The following is a 15,339-nucleotide window of genomic DNA, read 5'->3' as shown; positions in this document are numbered from 1 at the left end:
GTATGAATAATTTACATATGACAAATTATGTAAGAAAAAAAAAAAAAAAAACGGTCAGTTCATGTTCTTTCTTACAGATCATGTTTGGTTTAGTTTATCCATACAAAAACATGTTAATACTCATGTTATAATTAAGGATTTTTTTCCCTCATTGGTTTATTATTAGTCCATGCTCTAACTCCTCATGAGTTCATATTTAAGTAAGTATTAATAATGAATAGTAATGAATGATTATTAATGTATTGTTACTGTGTGATAAGTGATATTGTGATGTTTGTGTAAGGCACAAAAAGATTTACTGCTGGTATAAAAATAATTCCTCAAACTGACATAATGCCACTAATTAATCCACAACCTGCACACAATATAATACCTTTTTAAGTCATTTTAATAGTGAGTAACCTAAACCACATAATAGCTTTTATATGTATCTTTAGCAGATAAACTAGAGCAGACCTTCTGACCTGGTCTCTAAGCTCCTGCTTCATATTCTGCTCCTGTTGCAGTAGCTGGTGAGAGGACTTGTGACAACAACAGGAACTCAGACCCTAGTGCATACTAGTCTTGGTAATGAGACTGATAGCAGCAGGATATCCTGTCAGCACCATATGGTATCCCGTTCTTTCTTCCCAATGTTCATGTAGCTACTTTGCTTTCCTTGAAATGCTCCCGTCGGGATGGTGAACGAGAACGCTTTGGAAGACGCATCTGTTTTACGCTGTCCTTCTGTTTCGTCAAGAAGGCGGATCAAAGTAATCATATAATCGTAAAACCTAATGAATAATACCTGAAGATGCCTTATGTAATTATAGAATTAAACATCTACCAACACGACTCATCTTTTGCTAAAACATTCATTAAAAATCTCTCTCACGCTCCTTTATATATATTTTTTAAATGCCCTTCAACATTTTCATACATAAGGAGAGAATCTGAATAAATCAATAGACCACACTGTCTGTTCCTCATTTTCATGCTTCATCAGGTCTCTGCAGGTCAACAGTTCAGTGTCCTACTTTGTGCTACACTATAAAATTCTTGCATATATTCATGCTTTCTTTTTCTCAGCAATCTCCAGTTTTAATTATCCATACTGTTACTTTCAGCAACCTACCCTTAGGTCTGTAATACAGCTTACTTTGTGATCATTTTTAATGAATTTAATAAATGAATTTTATTATTTTTAACTGTTTTTACTAGAGGCCATAAAAGTATTTCTGTTTTTGCGTAGCCTACTAGGGTCGATATATTCATAGAAAAACTCCAAAACTCAAAATAAAACACTTTTAAAGGAATATTTTGACTTTATATTAAATGTTGATATCAAACCCATTTCTGCTGAGACTCTCAAGAAGTGCTGGTTTATAAGCAACAAATATTTGAAAGGTGTTACCTCAACCACTGAAAGGTGTTTCTTCAACCACTAAAATTCTGTGTACGTTTATCCCAGCAGAGGTAAAGACGTCTCAGCCCAAAAGCCAACAGTGCCCTGAGTCATTTTATATCAGATTCGCTGCAATAAACTAATTCATTTCTTTATACAGATTGTAAGTTCAGCTAAGGTCTGTGTGGAGCTTCCCGTGTTGGTAAGTGGATTGGTCTAAATCACCTCTAGGTATTAAAGGCGTCTGCCAAATGATGTAAATGTAAATGTATTATTCTCTATTTATTCTCCCATTGGTAGATATTTGTCAGTATGATGTTTTTCTCTTAAATGAATACATTCATTCATTCATTCATCTTCTACCGCTTATCCGAACTACCTCGGGTCACGGGGAGCCTGTGCCTATCTCAGGCGTCATCGGGCATCAAGGCAGGATACACCCTGGACGGAGTGCCAACCCATCGCAGGGCACACACACTCTCATTCGCTCACGCAACCACACACTAGGGACAATTTTTTCCAGAGATGCCAATCAACCTACCATGCATGTCTTTGGACCGGGGGAGGAAACCGGAGTACTGGGAGGAAACCCCCGAGGCACGGGGAGAACATGCAAACTCCACACACACACAAGGTGGAGGCGGGAATCGAACCCAGACCCTGGAGGTGTGAGGCGAACGTGCTAACCACTAAGCCACCGTGCCCCCTAAATGAATACAACTTTTATTTAATTTTAACATAATCTATGAAATTGAAAATACTTTTAGCACCGTAGAACGTTTAGCGTCATTTAAATGACCCATTCGGGCCAGGCAAAACATAAGGGTTAAATGTACAATGACTAAAATATGACACGTGAATTATTCTGCCACTTTAATCCTTCCTTTGAAGCCTAGTCACACTTACTTCCTCTTCTTGGCAGCCATGCTAACACACTTCCAAACAAAGGTTAGCAGCCAAAGCCGCATGACTGTGACCGCATGGACGCTCACTGTGCACGCAATCCATCAGCCGTGATGAAAGATGAACTCAAATTCGGTGGCAATAACCTGCTGTTATAGCAGTATAAAGCTGTCATTCAGTATACCACGTGAAGTGATGTGTCTACGGTCTAAAAATAATTTAGCATATATGATAGACAAAGTGTGTAATATAAATTATGATTAAATCTGCTCTGTGTGGTGAGTTTACATGTTCTCCCTGTGCTTCAGGGGTTTCCTCTGGGTACATTAGTTTCCTCCCACAGCCCAAAGTCATACATTGTAGGTTGATTGCTTCTCTAAGATGGATGTATTGTGTGAGTATATATGCGATGGGTTGGCAACCTATCTAAGGTGTCTGCCATCTTGTTCCCCGAGTCCCCTGAGATAGACTTCAGGTTCACCGTGACCCTGTGTTGAATATAAATGGATGGATATGTACAAGAGTTATAATGATCCTTTTTCCTGTCTAATAACACTTTAGTCAAGCCTTTACATCTAATGTGGTCAAAATGATTGTAAATAATAAAGAAATGCACTACCATATAAAAAGAGTACTTAATTCATCATAGTAAAACTGTGTTTGGTTTTCTTCTAGTCTTACACATTCTCAGAAATACATTTCATATTTTTTCAGCACTTTTTGGCCCAGTGTAAGTAATTCTACTCCTTCATTCCAGTGTAGACTTTTCTCAATCATGCTTGTTATGCTACACAACAGCCGCTTAGATTTGGCCAGTTGGTAAGCGTGCAGTGTCCACACCTACCTACTCAATGCCAGTTTGTACTGGCTCAAACCTGCACACTGCAGTCATGCAGAATGCATAGAGCTTTGTTGCTGGATTTGTTCTATTTCAGTTGGAATTATCATGTTATGAATCCAAAGATGTCATCAGCTTCCAGGATGGTTCAGGATGTCCACATTCATAGCCTAGGACCATTATTATTGCAAAAGAGTTCATTATAAAATAATTATTTGGCTGTGAGTCAATGGTATAAATCTCTTTTTTCTTTTTTCTTTTTTTTTTTGAGAATTGAGCAATTGATGGTTAAGGGTTTGTTCAAGCAGTGTAGATTTGAACTAACAACCATCCTTCACCATCAGTGGTCCAACATCTTAGCCACTAAGCTACAACATTTCACATTTGGTGCAATTGTCCAACAACAGTGACCAAAGACAACTAAAGACAACGTTCTAAAAAAGTCATAATTATTATTATCAAAAAATAATATTAATATTAATATAAATATTAATATAATTATTATTATATTAATATTAATATTAATATTAATATTAATAATAATAATAATATTTTTGACTCTCATCTAAAATCCACCAATGGGAGGATAGGCTGGAGAACCAAAAATGTTTGTTTGAGCAAGCAATCATTTATTTAAACTACTCTGACTTACTTTTGTCAGATTATTACAGAATTGGCTCTACATACTCTTAGTTGCAAAGCTAAGATTACCATCATAATAGACAAAAAAAATCCTTATGGCCTCAAGCTCACTTTGAAGAACACACACTCCAGCTTGTCCTCATTTACCCTGCCAGGAATGGCTAGCATTTTTTCTCCAGGGGCTTGTTTCTGTTTGTGCAAGCCCATTTTGGTTCTCGAGTCTAGATTATGTGGATTGATGACTTAAGTATTATTTGCAGGTTTATCATTAGAGGATCTTCAGAGTATCATCAGTCAAATGTGAGCACACAAATTTACCCAATACAATTTGGCCAAGATTTGATTGGGATTGTCTCAGTAGTATAATACTATAGGACTACTATAAGCAGTATAACAAGTAATGATCTTAAAAAGGGCTTAACCCTGAATTATCATCATTACAAACCCTTCTTTTAACCCTGGTACAGGAATGTTTCACACTTATAATTTACAAACGAGGTTATCAATACTTTATACCTGAAGTTGTGAAAACGGCTCTGAAAAACAGTTAGCGCTGCTTTTCAGGTTACTTAGTATCATGTACAGTGTACAGTGTACAGTGTGAAACGATGCAGTGTTAGTATGTTACGGATAGATGCTTAGCTTATGTCACATGAAAACCAGGACATTTAAGAAAAACAGCTTGGTGTCTTCAGGAAGCAAAACACTGAACATCACGGAAGAGCACGGCATAGCCTGGGGAAATACCTGACATTGAAAAATTTGCATTGTGACACAAGAAACTCCTAAAGACTGCTTTAATGGTAACTCTAAAACAATCTTTAGGATTATAAACCACCATAAATTCTCTGTATTGTAACAATATTAGCTAGTCATTGACTATTGACCATTTAAAGGCTTTTTTCATACAATGGTATACCGTAGTTAACTAGTTAAGTTACCTAGTTTCATAACTGTATTTCTTTTTAGTGGTTTCTCTTTGTTGTGCTAGTTCATACAGCTGCTTAGTGCTTATACATTTAAAAAGTTGCTAAAAACTGCATTTCTTAAAAATAAAAATAAAAAACTGCATGCACATATTGTTTCAGTGTTTTTTTTTCTTATACAGTATATCTCCAAGAATCTGACCAAGAAGAGTCAACTTAGCAATATTTTTTGTTCATGGTTATTAAAATCTCAGTGGAAAATATGAACATGACTAGGGGCTTAAAAACTAGAGCCTGGCATCAGACTGTGCCTCAGTGCCAGGGCCAGGTGTGCAACAAACCAGTTAGGTCAAGCTAGATTTAGGCACCAGATATCCTCTATACTGATACGCAGTACTGCACTCAGGGACTCGACGTTTAGACCCGTATGGTTCATGTTTCCGTATGATGTAGACTTTGCTTTCTTCTATCAACTAGTAATATAATTCATGAGAGTAAAAACTTTTAATATCAGAATCAGAATCAGGTTTATTGGCCAAGTGTGTTGACACACACAAGGAATTTGGTTCCAGCTGTTTGTGACTCTCAAAAGTACAGACATGTTATTGTCCTTAATACCAAAACAACTTTGTCTTGCAACAATATTTAGTCTGATTTTTAGTCAAAAGATAATATGAGCTTTGAAGCAGGTACTTTGTAGTATAATGTAGCGCGTCTCAAAGAACTGTTTTTGCTTTGTTGATTAAATGTCTGCGTGCTAGAACAGGATCCATTCTGGCTTTACAGGAAAACTATTAGTGTCCTCGATCAGGCCCTGGATTACAGTTTCCTGAATTAGCCACAATATCTATTTCAATTCTGGCTTTCACAGGAGGATAGTAATTCCATCAAAAGTACAGAGTTTACTTGTGAGGCTATTTTGGTGATGGAGGCAGTGTTGTTATTTAGATGAGGATTTTTTTCACTGTCCTCTGTGTTTTTCTTTTGTACCGAGCGGGTTGTGCCCTTCTGAGAATTTTGTGCCTGGATCATATTTTGAGAATGCAGATCTGGCATTAAATGGATCTAGTGCCTTTGGCTGTAGTGCTGGTAATTTGACTCCCTCACAAAACTCCATTCCAATATAGACTCTCCTTTTCTCCATCCCTGTGAAGACATATTCATGCTCGCTATGCTCAACAAAACAGCCGCTGCTGCCCCAGTTGGTAAGTAAGCAATGTCCACACCTACCTACTCAATTCCAGTTTGTCTAGCATTTTAAATATTTTGGCCAAGTGTTGGTAATTCTACCTCTATCCATCAATCTATTAAGAAAGCTTCCTTTCCAACATTGTACTCCAATACAAGCCCAGGACCAGTCCTTCTTTCAGATAAAAATAAGGGCTTTCCGAGACACTGGATACTGTGAGATGATTCATAAATCTTTTTGGCTGCAAGTCGAAATGCTTTCAGCATTGACTCTACTGGTGGCCTTGATTTGGAGGTCATCCCTTAGCCGGACCCCAAGCACCTATTGCACTTCTCACCTGATAAACACAGTTCAGGATTTAAAAAGTATTGAACAGGACTGAACTTAAACCACAGAACATTAACGTGATTCTAGTTTTCAAAGTGTGAACCAGCTTAGCTTCTGTAGAGGAATTTCTGTTGGAGTTTTTATTCGATTTCTGACAGTTATGTAAATTATTTAGATGAAGGCAGCTTATCAGAGCAAATGCTACCCATATAGAGCATTAGAGATGGAAGGGATAGGAATTTGTACTGTTTCTGGTGTGACTGTTATTAAAAAATATAAATTTATTCCCCGTCTTAAGCTCATAACAGATGACTCTCCCTGGTTCAGAGATATGTTTTCGGAGATGCGGTCTTATTTTTAATACAGGTGTTCAAATATAAAGCTTGTGGGTGAAAGCAAGAAGATGTTTATTACTGTGGGAATGAACAGGTTGCCTTGTGGCTCTGCATTTATGACATTCATTCATTCATTCGTTCGTTCGTTCGTTCATTCATTTATCTTGGTAACTGCTTTATCCTTTACAGGACAAGAGATCACAGGCAGATAAAATAAAAAATAAAAACTGCATGAGTGGGTGGCATTGCTATGACCTTCCGTAGATCTGAGTGGGATTAAAAAAAGTCAAGCTTACCTTTTCTTGTGAAAGGATTAACACAATGTGCCAATGTAAAACAAAACAACTCCATATTGTCTTATTTATAGTCATGAAGTAAACACTAATGGGGATTGCGTTAAATAGATGATGTTTCTAAAAAAAAAAAAAAAAAAAAAGGAAGTTTATGTAAGAGGGTCACAAATTTTAGTTGAATACCCTGATATATTATTTTGTTTTTACCATAAGCATGCATGCTTTCTTTCTTATTTCAAACATTTGTGGTTTGTTGGGGTTGCTTTCCAGCTTGTCTTTGCTGTAAACCAATATCTTTTTCCTTAGGCTGCAAGGATTGATTGGTAAGGTCAGACCGTAATTCCTTTAAGCAAGCAAAGGGTACCATGTTAAATGGTAAGGTGGTGTTAAAGAGAGGGGTTTAATCTTGCTGATGTTTGGTGATGTCCCTGCTGTTGGAGAGGTCACAACATCCTGGATTATATCCAAAGGATGATGTAAGCTCCTCAGATAAACAACCCTTCCCAAGCCAATCAGACCTCTTTTTGGCTGATTAGTAGGTGGAGCTCAGTAACCTTCTATGCTCACTGCCATATATGTCAGCGTGAAATATGATAGCAAAGTGTCAAAGTGGCAGCCTGCAGTCACAAACTTTCAACAGTCACCAAATCAATTTGTCTAGACTTGAGCACTCCTTCAAGCATCGCTACTCTCCTCGACATGACAGAAAGTTTTTTTTTTTCCAGGAGCGTTTCAACCAAGGACAACTTCAGTTACTAACTAATTTGAAGTTGTCTTTAAAAAAGAATTCTTTATTATATCATGTTTAATATTTCTTTTCATTGAGACCAGTGGGAAAGCAACAAGGTGACGGGCCGATTTAAGTGAATCGGATACTAAGTACAGGAAAATAAAACAAGCAGCCATAAAAATATCATCACAGTGGTGTTAATTATGCAATCTATGTCTTCTGGTCAGATGGTTTGTTATGTCTCCTGGGTGTTCACACGTGCCTTGAGGAAAAGATCAGGATATTACCGTATGCCTTTGCTATTTCGCTTGGCTAGGTATGTTCTTTAGATCTTTGAAATGCTTAGAGCTGAGCCCAAGACAGTTAAAAATCCAGATTGAACCAGCTCTGCTGCTCTCCAAAGTCTTTCTACAGGAATACTGCAGTCTATATAGGTCTGGACTTTAGAGTGTAGTGAAAGCACAGCATTAGATGAGAAGGAGAGCCTTCTCTTTTCACTCAGGGTTTGAGTTTGTATGCCTGACATCAAGGAATAGTGGATATGAATAGTGGACAGTGAGGAATCTTTGATTTGTCATTCTGTGTATATCCGGAACATGATCTCTGGTTGGAAATTGAACGTGAACGTGAACATTTTTTCACTTAAATGCCTTTAAATTGCACCATGCAGACAAATTGATGTCTAAAAACATATTTGTTGAGTAGTACCATGTGACGTTTAAGATTCCATACTAAGGGAAAGGTTAAACTTAGCAAGTTTGATTTATATGTTTTCTCTGACACCACATTCAACAGCAGGACATGGAGGGTTGATACTTGTTTTTCTGAAAGTACAGTATTAATGCAGTGATGTGTTTTTTCTACAGTGTTCTAAATCATCCGGTTTACTTGTAAATAAACAGTTTTGTTCTGTTCTAAATGCTGACATGTCTTATAAAACCATATACACTAATGTGTAATGTGTATGCCTATTTCAAATGAATTCAAATACATGGGAAATTACTTGTTATAGAAAATCTTAGCATTAAATCCACTAAAGTATTATCAGCATAAAACAAAGCCGTATCTTTGTCTGTTCAATATAAATAAGGTATTGTGCACAAACTCCATTCACCCATCTGAGACCATATACTGAATGTTATGCCCTAGTTCCAAAGCATGTGGCATTACCTAACTGCTGTTGACCCGCATGAAGTGGCATGATTAATGGCACTTTCAAATGATCTTTTGAAAGTGCTATTTCAAAGATCACATGGGGCTTGTGCACGCTGTGTGCCTGCTGTAAAACTTTCATTTCCATCACCTGCTGCCTACCCTCAACAAGAGGAGTGGAATCAAGTTTTGTTGAAATACTACTAACAAATATAGGTCTAGCTCCATCATGTCAAACTGCACGTATTGGTTGATTTTTTGAAAAATGAGGAACAGCGTCAAAGGTTGTGGCCCATGTGTCCGCATTCTGGGAGTGGCTGTGGGGCAGCCACTCGCCTCTTTGGTGAAGTCACTTGATACAAGACGTCCCCAAAATAACTAGACAAAGGGTATAAAGGGCTCTACCATAGCCTGTACAGTCAGAGGGGAACCCAAAATGAGAATCTGCGAGGCACAAGTACAAGTATACTAAGAAGGAAAGAGAAAACTGAGTGAACAAAGCGCAAAAACTCTGGTTTGGAGTGTAAAGCATTTGAGAAGCATCGTCAAGCACTTTGTTTTGGACGTCTACTGAAAAAGGTTAACAGAAGAGGATAAAGTATTTAAGAAGGACTGTGAAGTTTTTCTGTTACTGTGTTTCTGGAAGTCTACAAAAGAGAATAAGACAGAGGGTTGGCCTTTGAATTCGAAGACCTTGCCTGCATTTTGGGTTAGTTTGGTTTTTTTTCCTGCACCTCCTCCGAAGCTCAGTGTAGTGGAGGAGGCAAAGCGTAGTCATAGCAGTAATGAAGTACAGCTGCCAGAACCTTGTGTCTCAGTACACACGTCCGAGCACATACACCCCAACACACTACACCCCTACTTATTATACTCCGAAGAACTATTCCACCAGCTCCTACTCCCCAAGCCACTACAGCTCAGCAAAGTACACACCAAGCTACACGCCACCTGCTTACACTCCGGCTTACAAAAGCACCTCTTCCTCCTACAAGTCTGTCTACAGCAAGCCATCACGACATGCCAGCAACCACGTTAAACCTGTACAGCCTACTCCCATTGCACCGAGCAAGCCTAATCGGACTGTCCGCTTCACCAACGATGTTGTCTTCCAGGACTACGTACGCCATGGAGATCTGGAGATGATTGGCCGCTTTATGAGAGCGAGGAAAGTGCGAGTGGATACAATCTTCCATTCTGGTAAGCAAGCTTGCCGTTATTATTTTTCTTAAACCACAGTTGATTCGCTTGAAATTAATGGGCAAACCTGAGAAGAGCGAAGTGGTCAATCTTTGCATCTTGATGAAATGTGAACAAGAGATATCTTTTTTCTTAACAGGCATGGCAGCTCTCCATGAGGCTGTTCTTTCAGGCAACTTGGAGTGTGTAAAGCTTCTGATCAAATACGGAGCTGATGTTCACCAAAGAGACGAGGATGGCTGGACACCTCTGCACATGGCTTGCAGCGATGGCTACCCTGAGATTGCACGGTATGTTCAAGTTGACAGATAAATGTGTTAAAGCATAATAATAATAATAATAATAATAATAATAATAATAATAATAATAATAATAATAATAATAATAATAATAACAACAACAACAGATGTTAAAATGTTCCTTTAATCCAAAAAATACACCTTAGTGATTTAATCTACTTTTCTCCACAGGTATCTACTTTCTCTAGGTGCTAGTGCAGAAGCTGAGAATGCAAATGGAGAGAAGCCAGCAGATCTTATTGACCCTGAATGTAAAGAGCTGGTCAAACTGTTTGAAGTGGGCTGTGTTTAAGCGCCAGCACAAGAAAACCCAATAGAACTACAAGGAACAATTCCTCTGGACTCAATCTGTCAAGAGGATGGTGCAATCAAAGTAGCTTCTGGTTATTGTTTTTGTTTGTTTTTTAGAGAACTGAAATTGGAACGAGGACATTGATTTATTTTCTTTTGGTGCAAGGTGACATAGGAATATCTGTAAGTGAAATTGTATGCTTGTGCCACTTTCTTTAATATATTCTGTATTTGTATACTTCTTTGTACTGCCATGTATCTGTACTTCCAATCTTCGGTCCGTCTAATCCCCCTTCCCCACCATGCAGTTGCTGCACACATACTATCCTCTCTCAATGTCTGAATACAGTGCAACCTTCTCTGGAGCTCGGATTACATTGCACCCCGAGGGCCAACCCAGCCGTCTCATTTCATCAATGCAAGCACGTCATCCTGTGCAAAATATAGAGCAGGACAACTTTCATATACAGTCACACAAGGAATTGCTGTTATGTTCACAGATCTGTGCATAATATCTAAACTGTAGCTATGAACAGGATTATGAGAACAAAGTGATTGTTTAAAACAAGGTAAATGTACTGGCATGGGTTTGACCTGTACACTATTTAGGACAGTAGTGTGTCTCTTGTCTGCAGGGCAGCTTGAGGCAACACCGGAAACATGTACTGTACGTTTTAATGATCGAATTTGTATATGAGCCATATACTATACTTTCAGTACTGCTAAAAGTGAGTGCACTATTTCTACAAACTTGTGGAATTTCTTGTGTAAAGTCTTATGTTTTTCCTCTTTTTTACTGTTTTAATAAATAAAGGTGCTTTGTAAAGTATTAACATCTACTGTATTTAAGTTTGTGAACCCTTTAGAAATTAATATATTTCTGCATACATATGACCCAAAACATCATAAAGTCCTAAAAGTAAACACAATTCATGAGCCAACAATTTTATATTTCTTCATTAAATTATTGAGAAAATGATCCAGCATTACATATCTGAAACTATGTGAACCTCGAGTTTCTGGTAACTTTTGATCAGTCCTGCACAACAGCTTAGAAGAATTTTATCCCATTCCTCAGTACAGAAGAGCTTCAACACTCGGATTTTAGTGGATGTCCTCACACGAACTGCTTGCTTCAGGTCCTTCCACAATTTTTCTTTCAGATTAAATTCAGGACATTGACTTGGCCATTTTAAAACATTATCTTTGTTCTTTTTTTAATCATTCTTTGATAGACAGACTTGGGTGCTTGTGGCACCATGTTGTCTTGTTGTATGACCAATATTTTCTTGAGATTCAGTTCATGTACAAATGTCTTGCCATTTTCATTTAGAGTTCACTGGCATAATTTCTGAATTCAATCTATCAATACTGGCAAGCTGTCCTGGCCCAGATGCAGCAATACAGGCCCTAAGCTTGACACAACCACCACCATGTTTCACAGATGGTTTAAGGTTCTTATGCTGGAATTTAATATTTTACTGTCTCCAAAAATAATGCTTCTCATTTTAAAACAAAAAGATTTATTTTGGTTTCATTCCTCCACAAAGTATTTTTCCACTAGTCCTCTGGCTTGTCCATGTTATCTTTAGTAACTTCATGGGCAGCAGTGTTCTTTTTGGAGAGTAGTGGCTTTCTCCTTGCAACTCTGCCTTGCATACCAATGTTGTTTGGTGTTCACCTGATGGCAGACTCATGATCATTAACATGAGCCAAAGTAAAATAGGCCTTTAGTTAGAAGTTATCCTGTATTCCGTTCTGACCCAACAGACTGTTACATGTCTTGCTTTTGACTCCAATCCGATCCAACTCCGATCTTTGTTGGTTGACCACTTCTGAGAATGTTCCAATGGTCTTAAATTCATATTTTATACTGTATTCGTATTTAATACAGTATTCGTAAAAATTGTATTGATACTGTATTCATAAAAACTGTATTCATGTTTAATACTTGTACTGTCTATATTGTATCTCATTGTCTGTATTGTCTTGTCTTGTATAGTATAAGGTTATTTATATCTGTACTTTTGAGAGTCACAAACAGCTGGAACCAAATTCCTTGCAACACACTTGGCCAATAAACCTGATTCTGATTTCCTCCATTTGTACAGAATCTATCTGACTAGGAGACCAAACACTTAAAAGAGGATTTTTCCCAGCCTGATGAGCAACAATAACTGTTTTTTTGAAGTCCACAGAAATCTCAATTGTTTATTCCATGATCCACTTCCACAAACACGCATCATGACCATCAGACTTTGACGTCTCTGTTATTTAATTAAAATAGGAATAAAATCATGGAGAAGTGATCAGATGGACTCTAATTTGACCTTGAAAGTAAGTACTAAACTTAGAGGTTTACATACTTTTTAAAAAAAAATATTAAGTATAATATATTTGTCTGATTTGTTTGCTTGGGTTCACTTTGTCTGCTTTTGGGACTTGTGGGAAACTCTGATTACATTTTGGTTATGCAGAAATATAGAAATTTCTAAAGGATTCACAAATTTTCTTTCGACACTGTATTTGATTTAATCGACCTCGTTTAGCAAGCTTTTACAAATGTTGTATGTAAAGGTTTCAACATTTTTGATGACGCTGAGTTTTTTCCCCATACCTACATGCGTATGTTGATAAATGTCACTCACAAAATGCAAAGCACATTCAAGCTCGAGCTGATTTACATTTGCTGACAATTACAAAACTCAGCCAAAGGCAAAGCTCAACAAGGAGCTGAAAACTAATTTCTCAGAGACTGTGAAATAAATCTATTAAACATATTCGAAAATGATCATAGACAACAAGCATACAGAGAAGCTTCTATGTGTAGTTGTATTTTTTTAAGTGTCACTCTCAGCCAGAAGGCTTGCCAGAGCACTGATGTATTCTTCAGCCTCTTTTGCACCAGCACAACGTTCTCAGTGCCAACTTGGGAAAATGGGAAAACATGTGTCACAAGGAAACATGAAGTATTTGAACAAAAGCCTGCTGATGATGGCACCATGGAGATTATATGTCTCTCTTTGAATTTGACAGTAACAAGAAATCCAAACGGGGGCACGGTGGCTTAGTGGTTAGCACGTTCGCCTCACACCTCCAGGGTTGGGGGTTCGATTCCCGCCTCCACCTTGTGTGTGTGGAGTTTGCATGTTCTCCCCGTGCCTCAGGGGTTTCCTCCGGGTACTCCGGTTTCCTCCCTCAGTCCAAAGACATGCATGGTAGGTTGATTGACATCTCTGGAAAATTGTCCCTAGTGTGTGATTGCGTGAGTGAATGAGTGTGTGTGTGTGTGCCCTGCGATGGGTTGGCACTCCGTCCAGGGTGTATCCTGCCTTGATGCCCGATGACGCCTGAGATAGGCACAGGCTCCCCGTGACCCGAGGTAGTTTGGATAAGCGGTAGAAGATGAATGAATGAATGAAGAAATCCAAACACCTGGACAATCCTGGACATGTACAGGAATGGCATAATGTGGCTTTGTCAGTCACATTAGTGACTTAAAAATGCTGAACAGCATTACAGAAACAGGACATGGTGGCAATGGTGGCATTAAAAAAAGTCTCTGAGGTGATTAGGATGAAATCTTGAGAGACCCAAAAGGGAAACCATCCTTATCTGGGTGACATCAGATTATAAATAATTGTGTTTTATAACTGCGTACTACATGGTCAAAAAGTTTTATTGTGTAACTAGGAAATTTTTATTCTAGTTTTAGCATGATGTCTATTCATAGTCACAAAGTAAACCAGCTGTCACCTTCCAAATAAAGTCATACCAGTCTCGAATTATTCTTTCCTTCCTAACACAGGCATAGGCCAGCCCGTCCTCCTTTAATAGAGCTATATGGGTTCTGGCTTAATTGAATGACTTGAATGGATTTTTGTTGCCTTGCTTTCATTAATTATAATTTTTTTTTTTATCATATTTAATATTTAAACCTATTTTTACTAGTACAGTGGCGTTCCATTGAAAACAACTTATCAGTTTCAACCAGTATAAACACATAGTTTGTTTGTGTTTTTTTTTTTTTTTTGGATTTGAATGTGAGACATTTTTCCCCCCTCTGTTTCGATAACCTTACACAGAATTTTAATGGTTGGAAATTGCTAATGAACAAGCAGTTGGGACATCTCAGAGAGCAGAAATGGGATTGATATCACAGTTTACTTTAAAGATATAAACATTTGAGTGAAACTTTTTTTTTTATGTGTTAGGTAAAAACAGAAAGCCCAGTGTCTACTTCCATATTATTAGTCATTAAGCACCACTGTGCAGTTTTTTGCCATCTCCTAAAAAAAGGCAGAAATTCCTTTTTTTTTTGAGTAAATGAATATCTTTAATATAAATTCTTTATTAAATCCATGTGTGCAATTTAAATATACAAGTGTATAAAATCACAGCCTTTCATCAACACTTTTAGTGATGAGACTTATTTGTAGATTCCCATATGCCAATAATACAATTTGTCTATCGGTGGATAGTCACATTAGTGGCATTCAGGAGCTTGCATAGGATACAACAATTTTAATAGGATATTTGTGAATACCACATTTAAAAAATTTTCTCTTGTAAATGATTTCCTAAAACATTTCTGAGCATCCACCCCACCAACTGAGGTAATTTATTGTGTTTGTATATCCTACAATAGCTATTTGATTTGTACGCTCATCCTGCCACACAAAAATGTTTTACAAAAAGCAATAATTAAATGAAAATAAAAAATGTTTAAAAAAAATAAGAAAAATCTATTGTTGAAGACGTATAGTAAATAGAAGGGCGTTTATTCTTGAAGAGTAAAAAAATATCCTCTAGTCTACAGCACCACCTGAAGGA

At 37.5% G+C, this 15,339-nt stretch overlaps 1 protein-coding gene across 1 annotated transcript; it reads left to right on the top strand.

The window, feature by feature from the left end:
- The first annotated feature begins 9,197 nt into the window (after window positions 1-9,197).
- On the top strand, window positions 9,198-11,312 carry ppp1r27a (protein phosphatase 1, regulatory subunit 27a). The gene is made up of 3 exons (XM_060892667.1): window positions 9,198-9,916; window positions 10,056-10,206; window positions 10,387-11,312. The coding sequence occupies exons 1-3, from the start codon at window positions 9,505-9,507 to the stop codon at window positions 10,505-10,507; spliced, it is 684 nt and encodes a 227-aa protein (XP_060748650.1). The 5' UTR covers window positions 9,198-9,504; the 3' UTR covers window positions 10,508-11,312.
- The last annotated feature ends 4,027 nt before the right edge of the window (window positions 11,313-15,339 follow it).

This window comes from Tachysurus vachellii, chromosome 18 (assembly GCF_030014155.1).
Source record: "Tachysurus vachellii isolate PV-2020 chromosome 18, HZAU_Pvac_v1, whole genome shotgun sequence".
NCBI classification, from domain to species: domain Eukaryota; kingdom Metazoa; phylum Chordata; class Actinopteri; order Siluriformes; family Bagridae; genus Tachysurus; species Tachysurus vachellii.
This window is presented reverse-complemented; position numbering and strand designations above follow the sequence as displayed.